Genomic DNA, 9516 nt, shown 5'->3' with positions numbered 1-9516 from the left:
CGTTCCGGGTACCCGTCTCGTTTTCATCCCTAACTAGGAAGGCTGGGATGGAGGTAGAGATGAGGAGGTCGCGGCGGTTGGGAAGGAGAGCCTGCGACAACGGCAGCTCACGACAGTGGTTGAAAAAAGGATTAGGCCCTAACTTTAACCTATTCTGGTATCATGCTACTAACCTTAAATTAGAGGAAGTATGATTAGTCCTGAGAACTTCTTAGGGCCCGTTTGGCACAGCTCCAGCTCCTGATTCTAAGCGAAGATTTGGAGGAGCCGTGCCAAACGGGTATTTTTTTAAACTGATTCTCATGTGGAGCCGAAAGATCGGGAGTCGTTTTTGTGAAGAAAGGTGGGATCTAAAAAAACCTGCTCCACCCTCCCTTAAAACAGCTCCTCAACCAACCAAATATAGACCTCCCCTTAAAGTTTGATCGAAATTACCCGCAATTGCCATTGGACAAAAACATAATGAGCCAATTTATGAATTAAACATTTGAGACCATTTTATGCACTACTATGATGAAAATATTTTATATGTTATTGTTTCATATTTTTTTCCGTATATATATCCTACTTATTGGTTTGTAACAAAGTTGAACTGCAAAGGGTAAAACAGACAATCGCCATAGGCCACCAACCCTCAGAAGACAAGAATCAGTTTACTTGCCAAACGGTTTTAAAAATGATTCTGATTTTCTAGGAAAATCAGGAGGATCAGCTCCTCACGAGGATCAGAATCTGAAGCTAAAGAAGCAGGAGCTGAAGTTTTACCAAACGGGCCCTTAGTAGAATATATAGCCACAACTAGTATGGCCCACGTCCACATGGGCCTTAACAACCTTAAATTAGAGAAAGTATGATTAGTCCTGAGAACTTCTTAGTAGAATATGTAGCCACAACTAATATGGCCCACGTCCACATGGGCCTTAACAAATGTAGCTGGACAAAAACTATATCAAACGTTACAAAACTTTACATTTACAACCTTTAACCTACTATTCTAGTATACAACACTTCCGTCAACCCGAGTGTTGGCATGCAAGGCTCTGTCCTCTGTGTATGCTTTGACAACGGAGAAATGGAGTGATCCGAAAGAAGTGGCATTCTTCGAGCTTTCTTGCACGAGACTTGCCCTTTGTCCCAGCCGAGTTCTCTTGCACGCACAAGCATCATGTGCAGCTTCTTCATGCACGGGACGTTTGAGTCTCTGATGCTTGCTGCAGAAATGACTCCAATATCTTCTTGGGCCTTAGCTCAGATTGTTCTTTTGGGACACGAAGTGCCATGAACTGCATTGAGGCGCTCTGAACTTGGTAGATATAGCATCCCCATGGGTAAGCATCCGATGAGGCCCATATGATTTGCTCCTCATACGCGGCATCCTCCGCGAGTCTCTCATCCACACAGAAAGCACAGTCAAGAGTGGGCTCCTTGAATGAAGGGACAGCAACACACCCAAGAGCTACGTATCCCCCCGGTGGCCTTGGAAGCCATATTGATACAGGGCTCTTGTAATCCTCAGCACAATTTCTCCAAACCTGCAGGCAAACATGAGAGCCAAATCTGTCAAAAGGACTTTCTCCCCCATATGGTGTTCCAAAATTTTAAAAAAACTGCCATTTATGCATGATAAAGGTAACAGAAGGCTTATATTATTTCTGTGTAAGCTCAACACTGGTCAAGCATGTGTGACGAAGTCCCATTGAAAACTGACCAGGTCATAGCCAAGAGGCAGTGCAAAGTTCCCATTGATATTCTTGTATACAGCAGCAAAATGCGGTGGATGGATGCCAACATGCGCAATATCACCAATTGAGACATACCTGAAATAATTTTCTCAGTACCTTCGATATGTAAGCAGTTAGTCCCTCTATTCCAAAATGTATGTTGTTCTAGCTTTTTTAATACATAGCTTTTGCTACGCAGATCTAGATATGTAATAAAAGCTATGTATCCAGAAAAGCCACAACAATTTATAATTTGGAACGAAGGGAGTACATTAATGGGTTATATCATGTCAAAATTCATACCCATTAGGGCAGAGAGGCCTCCATATGCTGAACACCCTTCCGTCATCCGCAATCTAAAGTAAACATCAACGGTAGTTTTACATCACACATCTGAAATATTTTCTTCTTTAATCCATTCAGATTCTGCTGACTTACCTGCTTGGCAACTAGTTTGCATCGGCTCTGAATTTCTGGTTCACTGCTCCACATTTTCTGAAAGTGAACTGTATTGTTTATGAACTGTTGCTCAACATCAGTAGAGGTTCCTCCCGAGCTTAGCAAAGGCCTAGATAAACTGTGGGATTCCTTTTTATCATCATCTGACACAAAATACACATGACGCTGGCCTGATGGAACCTATTATGGTTTTGTCCAGAAGCACCAGTTCAGTTCAGGAAGGAGGGTTGGTTGAAAAAAAAAACTCAATTCAGGAGAACAAGAGATTACCTTCAATGGTATAACTTTCATTGCTGCTTGGTGAGATCTCCACATTTTCCGAATTGAACAGCAAAGTGAAAGAGCCTGAGGTTCCCGTTCGTTGTCAATGTTGCACTTAATAAGCCTTACAAAGTTCTCTGACCTCCTAAAATTCTTCAGATGTATGATTACATGTGAAGGCCTCTGATACCCAGCTTTTGCTAGCTCCAATGAAAGTACTTCTTCCCAAGGAACATCCCAAAGTATTTTAGAAGGTTTCTTGTCCATTTTATCTAGATCCAAGCACTACAAACAAAGAACATCAGTTCTAATCAAACTTTTGAAGTAACAGTAATACGATCAGGAAGGAGTAAGCCTTACCTGAAGCAGCATCACCCGCTTATTAGTTACTAAAGCAATCCTCTGGCTTGGTAAAATAAAATGGTCTTCATAGTAATCAGACCATGCGTACTTAGAAGGTTCTCGAAATAAATCCGTGCATGCAAAATATCTGCTAGCTTCTGCCAGATAAAGGGCCATCTGAAGAACAGAGTAATTAAATAAGGGTACATGCCAAAAATCTGACTAGAACTATACTAACATTGCAATTACTCCGTCCAGAAATGATAGGCGTATTTGACCATAAGAAGTCATACAAAATAGAGTGACCTGTAATTCTATTATAGTATGCGCGAAAGGGCCTCTAGCCTAATCTTTAAAGTCTTCCGAGTAGCAGCTCCCAAGTTCCGGGTTCGATTCCCCTCGGGGGCAAATTTTTTGGCTTGGTTAAAAAAATCCCCACGTTATGCCCCATCAGCTCTCAGGTTACGATGTCCTGTGCGCCATCCTCCGGTTGGTCCGTTACCATGATTTTTAAAGCGATAAGGCGAGACAAGGCGTTGGTCGTTGGACCACTGCTTAGATGCCTAGGCGAGCAAGGCGCCTGGGCGTTGGACCTCTGCCTGGACACCTAGGCGTCGCCTTAAGAATAGTGGCCGTTACAGAGTGTATAGTTGATGCCGGCCCGTTAGTGATGGAAGGCCAGGGTTCGGGTATATTTTCGGCTGGGACTATTGTTTTAGTTTCTTCTTAATATAATACCGGAAGGGCAATCATTCCGTAATTCTCTTATAGTATGAAATCAATTGCTAAAGAATGAATATCATATTAGAGCCACTTGCAACACAAATCTATTGATCCAAGTTTTATGCCCTAAATTTTCACATAATTTGACTAATTGTTGGTCAAACTTTGTGAATTTGCTTGTCCTCTAAATTAATATGCTATCGTTTCTGGACGGAGGGAGTATGTCCTAATTGCTTTTTTCTTTCAAACCAACCTGTTTTTTTACCAACCCAGCAAATTTGAACCTTTTTGTAAAGTTGTGTATAGGCTAGGATGACAGGGTTTATAGAAACACCCAATCACAGATTGATCCTTGCCTAATCAACTCATACACCCTTCCTAATCGGGTGATATTATCATCCTAATCTTGGCTGGCATGCATGGGAAAGGGATAATGCCATAGGGCCTATTATAGCCTACCAAAACTGACTAACACGCCCCAGTAGTCTGATCGTTGGTGGAATAAATATTCAGACTGGTCCTTAACTTAGCGAAAGATGGAAGACCATTGGTGAATATGTCGGCATACCACGAAGATGTTGGCACGTGCAGTACGCGAACATAACCACAAGCAACTCGTTCCCGCATGAAGTGAAGATCGATCTCGATATGCTTGGTACACTGATGCTGAACTAGGTTGGAAGACATGTAGACCGCGTTGATGTTGTCACAGAAGACCACAGTAGCGCGACGTAGAGGTGATTGCAACTCGGTAAGGAGTTGACGCAGCCAGGATGCCTCGACGACTGCGTTGGCAACAATGCGATACTCTACTTCAGCAATTGAGCGGGAAACCGTGTTCTGATGCATGGACGACCATGAGATGAGATTGTCACAAAGAAATATTGTATAGCTGAGGTAGACTTGCGAGTGTCAGGGCATCTAGCCCAGTCTGCATCAGAATACACCACTAACTCATCTTGGCAGCGATAGAGATGAATCATCAACCCCAAATGCAAGGTGCCCTGAACGTAACGAAGAATGCGCTTCAGGGCAGCCAAATGGGTTTCTCGAGGATTATGCATGTGAAGACAAATCTGCTGAACCACATATGCAAGGTCAGGTCAAGTGAAGATCAGATATTGCAATGTGCCTGCTAGACTCTGAGGCATCCAGTGTGCCAAGAGGGGTGCCAAACTGCCAATGTTAGCTGAGACATTCAGTCTGGTGTTGACTGGGGTGGTGCAAGGCTTGCAGTCGGCCATACCCTCTCGATTGACAATCTCCAACATGTACTGATGCTGCGATAGAAATAAGCAGCCATCATGGCGCTGAACACGCATCCCCAAGAAGTGATGTAAATCGCCAAGGTTCATCGAGAACTGAAGAGCAGCAATGGTGCGCCAAAGAATCGTCGTAGAGGATGATGTGAGGACAATATCATCCAAGAGTCACCAGGTAGGAGTTGTACCAAGCTCGGGGGCCCTGCTTGAGACCGTACAAAGACATGTTGAGGCGACACACGAAGTCGAGGCGCAGGGGATCCTCGAACCCGGTGGGCTGTGGAGCGTAGACCATCTCTGATAGGGTTCTGTAAAGAAAGACATTCTTCAAGTATAGCTGGTGGACTACCCATCCATGGGACAAGGCGAGGGAGAGCACTATGCGAACAGTGGCAGGCTTCACGACCGAGCTGAATGTCACATCAAAGTCGATGCCGAGACGCTGAGTGAAGCCGCGAAGAACCCACTGAGCCTTGTAGCGCTCGAGAGTCCCATCAACATGGAGTTTGTGTTTGAAGATCCACTTACCAGAGACGACGTGGGCACGAGGGTGCCACAGAACGAGATCCCAAGTGTTGTTCTCCATGGGTGCTGAGTGTTCGGCATCCATAGCCGCTCGCCAATTTGGATCGGTGAGAACGCTACGAAAAGTCCGAGGAACTAGAGACAATGTAGTGGCCTGGTAGACGGACAGGAAATGGAAGTCAGACTTGGCCCGCGTGGTCATCCCATGGCCATTGACGACTGGTGGGATCGATACGGCGCCCTTGGGGAAGGCATAGTGCAGGAGTCGGGCAGCCAAGGCGTGGCGCCGATGTGTACACATGGAGGGGCGTGAGAGCCACGAGTGGTGCAGGTGAGGCTGCTGCCTGTGACGCATCAGTCGAACTTGCACCAAGATCCACTCGTAGTCTTTTTATCGGTACTCCTCTGATCACAAGGGATATCAGTGCATTGATCTTCTCACCAACCACGTCATTAGCTCCTGTCACGTGGTCTTTGACGAGTACGTCTTTCCCCTCGCTGGCTCTTCCCCACCTCCCGACCTCGACATCCAGGATAACGACTCTATCGCCGTCCCTGCTCTTTCTTTACCCACGGTCCCGTCGACACCACTCATGCCATGTGCGACCCTGTCACCTCCGACTGCGCCATGTGCGATGCCTCTGCCTCCGACAGCGACCTACGGGGCACCATCACCATCGACCGCGCCACACATGGCCCCATCATCTCCAATCGTGCCATGCGCGGCCTAGGTGCCGTGTCCCGTACACGCGACACGGTCACCATCGGTCGTGCCACACGTGGCCCCTTACTTCTCGGTGCCTACGACTCATTTCGCTGATCCTGCCTGCGTCTACAAACGACGTGTGCGGCCTAGTCCACCAGTCCGCTCTACTGACAAGCCACCCAGAGCCTAGGCCCGCTCCCGTGTCGAGTCGCTGGTGCACCATCCGGTCGCTATGAACCGCAACCCCTGCCATGCCTAGCGGCGTCGACCGATTTTCTTCGACCCATCGACCTGCTTGGGACTGTGGGGGTGTTAGCGTATTGTGTATTCTATCACTATAATGGGCCTTGGCCCAGGTACCTGGATATATATTAATATATCCCCTGCCCAATTAGGGTTAGGTTTCTATTCTCAGCCCAATTAGGGCAAAACTGGTTTTAGCTAGGGAAGGCCACCTCATTTGTTTCTTAGAAACTGGGAATTCAGTTTCTAGAAACTGAAGCATAAACTGGCATATTTGGATGCATCCCAGTTTCTATAAACCAATTTCTTAAAAACCGATATGCCCTTACTGTTCTCACAATATTTTACTAGATTCTTGAATTTCTTAATCAAGGTTAGACTGGAGACCTGACTTCCAGGAACCATGAAGCAAAAAGGAAAAAGGAAAAGAAACAAACAATATGAAAACAAGGCATGTACATGTACCTGGCCAGCAGCTTCAAATTTGTCATAGTCTCTTACTATACCATCACGATGTATAGCACGAGGATCTCTTATCCTCTGCGGAACAGATTTGTTACTTAAAATGTTAACACATCTCATAAAACTAGCACTGATTCCATCAACCGTCAGTGAAAAAAAATCCAGAGCCCCACTTAAAGGTTGGACAATGAAACCCACAAAAGCACGGCCAATGCCAGGTGCAATACCTATAACACCATACTGTCTGGCACTCTCAACTGGCTTTCTTAAAACACCAGAAACCCCGAAAGCCAAACCCTGAGCAAATGCTTCAGTCCCTTGAACTAGCCCATCACCAACACCAGTGATTCTCCTTGACCAAACCTGAATCACATGAAGCGTAAATGTTTAAAAAAGTGACATAAACAAGGACAAAAAAAACCACAAGCTATTGCACCTGCTTTGATCTCAGCTGAAGAAATTGCCCATCAGTAGAGAGCTCTGCAAATCCTTTACTAAGTGATGATAAAGTTGATTTTGTTACTCCAAGAAAATCCACAGAAAAGATTAGATGTAGCGGATTGTGAATCAGATCTCTCTTGATTCGGTTCGTGATAGCAGGGATGATGGAGCTCTTCCGCATAAACCGGCTTCTGTGCATGACCTTCCTCAGATGCACCTAAGGAAAACATCAAGGCATGAAACTACAGTTCATGGTAGTATAAATCTCCTATTAAAAATTCAGGAATAGGGCTACCCAAGAGTTCTTATTGCAATATGAAATAAATGATGGTAACTTTTGAGAATTCAAAATTTAGGAAGACAGGCAAGGAAAGAATCAACTTATTGCCATTTAGCAACTATCATTAAGCACTGCAACCAATGTAGCATTGACGCTACAAAAAAAGTCAATTTTGCCTCTATTATTAGCACCAGTGTGACTTATTTAGGTCCAATAAAAACTAACATAGCCTGTTAGCGTAACTGTGCGAAAGTGCCTCTAGCCTAGTGGTTAAGTTTTCCGAGTAGCACCTCCAAGTCCCGAGTTCGATTCCCCTCGGGAGCGAATTTCCGGGCTTGGTTAAAAAAATCACCTCGTTGTGCCTCATCCGCTCTCGGGTTACGATGTCCTATGCGCCACCCTCCAGTTGGGCCATTGTAGAGTGGATGGTTCACGCTGACCCGTTAGTGACGAGGGGCTAGGATTCGAGGGTTTTCTCGGCCAGGACCAATGTTTCGGTCTCTTCTTAATATTATGGTCATTCCCTCCCCGGTCGAGTTTTTTTGTTAGCATAACTGTTTAATCTCTCTCTTGTAATGGGCCTTGGCCCAGTTACTCAGCTATATTATTATACTCCCAACCCTCATTAGGGTTAGGGTTTCAATCAATCTATTATGGTACCAAGCTAGGTCTCTTCACCCTCCTACAACCGCCATCTCTTTCTCCCCCTTTCCCTGCCAACACAAGCTCCACCCCCACCTCAGGCCGTTGGCCCACCACCCCCCCTCCACCACCTTCGGCATCTCCCCTACCCCTTCCCCTCCCACCTCCATGGCGGACGACCACTGCTAGGCTGTCGGCGCCCGCTCCCAACCGCTGACCGCGAACACCATTGCACCCAACCCTGCCAACGAGCTCCTTCCGGGCATGTAGAACCGCCTCGCGGGCGACGCCGTGACCACGCCCTCCCTAGCACCCAGCACGGCCGCTCACTGGCGCGCTTGTCCACCCAGCCCCTGCACGGGCACTGGTGCCCTTCTCTCCGCCGCAGTACGCCCTTCCGTCTCCTCCGTCCTACTGATCGGCGCCAACACCTGGTGGACACCTCGACTTTCCCACCCGTCATCTCACTCACCCCGACCCCGCGTGCCCCGTTCGGTCTCGATGATCCCGTGCCGTTTTTATCCTCCCCCGTCACGCTCGCCCTCGCCGCGTCCACTGGCGTGCCGACACTCTCGTCGCCTATGTCGGTCCGACCTGCTCCTCTACCGGTCTCAACTCATCCACCACCACTCGTGACCTCCGTCGAGGCCTCGGAGCACGAGCGCACCACAACGAATGCTCGAGTCTCTTAGATGGATGATACCGAACGTCTACTCGGCTCCTCCGTCGTCAAGCCCTCTCCGGTGGCCCCAGTGCTGCCCTCTCCCTCCGGGTTCGACGCCGTCATCACCACCCTCCACGCTCAGGCGACCGATGTCTAGAACATCCGATCACTTGTCTCTGTCATTCTCGACCCGACATCCACCCACTACGCGAGCTGGCGCGACTAGGTGCTACTCACTCCAGCGCTATGCCCTTGGCGACCACGTCCGCGTCGATGCCGCCTCCAAGCTGCCTCCGTCCTGGCACCAGATGGACATCGTGATCCTATCGTGGATCCTTGGTACGCTCACAGTCGAGCTTCAGGACATCGTCCGAGAGCGGGGGGCACCGCTTGTTGGAAATAAGTCTCGTGGTCTGTGGAAAGGACAACAAAAGTCATTTGGTCTTTGCTACAGGACAACAACCCTTTGGTCTAAGCATCTGCTTTAGATGTGTAGGACGACATCAGTCCTTGGTCTTTGCTACTGGACAGCCGTCCTTCGTCTTTGCTGCAGTATGGACAACAACAATTAGCATCAACTTTAGAGGTGTAGGAGGACAACAGTCCTTGGTCTTTTTTGCAGTATGGACAACAGCAGTTAGCACCTGCTTTAGAGGTGGAGGACAACAGTCCTTTGGTCTTTGTTGTAGTGTAGTGTGGACAACAGTTAGCATCTACTTTTGTAAAGGTGTAGGACAGCATCTAGTGTAGGACAGCATCTCAGGAGCATATGCTCAGCACTTTGG

The 9516-nt window shown here is 47.4% G+C and overlaps 1 protein-coding gene across 2 annotated transcripts in view; it reads right to left on the bottom strand.

Annotated features, from left to right (window-relative positions):
* Positions 1–754: 754 nt before the first annotated feature.
* LOC103638912 (uncharacterized) overlaps positions 755–9516 on the bottom strand; it is an 86844-nt gene continuing 78082 nt past the window's right edge. For both annotated transcript variants that reach the window (XM_008661701.3, XM_008661702.3), the window contains exons 56-63: positions 7141–7362; positions 6708–7067; positions 2802–2960; positions 2451–2726; positions 2160–2360; positions 2025–2077; positions 1709–1817; positions 755–1532 (exon numbers count right to left, since the gene is read on the bottom strand). In XM_008661701.3, the coding sequence (XP_008659923.1) occupies positions 1179–1532; positions 1709–1817; positions 2025–2077; positions 2160–2360; positions 2451–2726; positions 2802–2960; positions 6708–7067; positions 7141–7362 (1734 nt within the window). In that variant the 3' untranslated portion in view covers positions 755–1178. The remainder of the gene's footprint in view (positions 1533–1708; positions 1818–2024; positions 2078–2159; positions 2361–2450; positions 2727–2801; positions 2961–6707; positions 7068–7140; positions 7363–9516) is intronic.

This window comes from Zea mays, chromosome 9, assembly GCF_902167145.1.
Source record: "Zea mays cultivar B73 chromosome 9, Zm-B73-REFERENCE-NAM-5.0, whole genome shotgun sequence".
Classification (NCBI taxonomy): domain Eukaryota; kingdom Viridiplantae; phylum Streptophyta; class Magnoliopsida; order Poales; family Poaceae; genus Zea; species Zea mays.
This window is presented reverse-complemented; position numbering and strand designations above follow the sequence as displayed.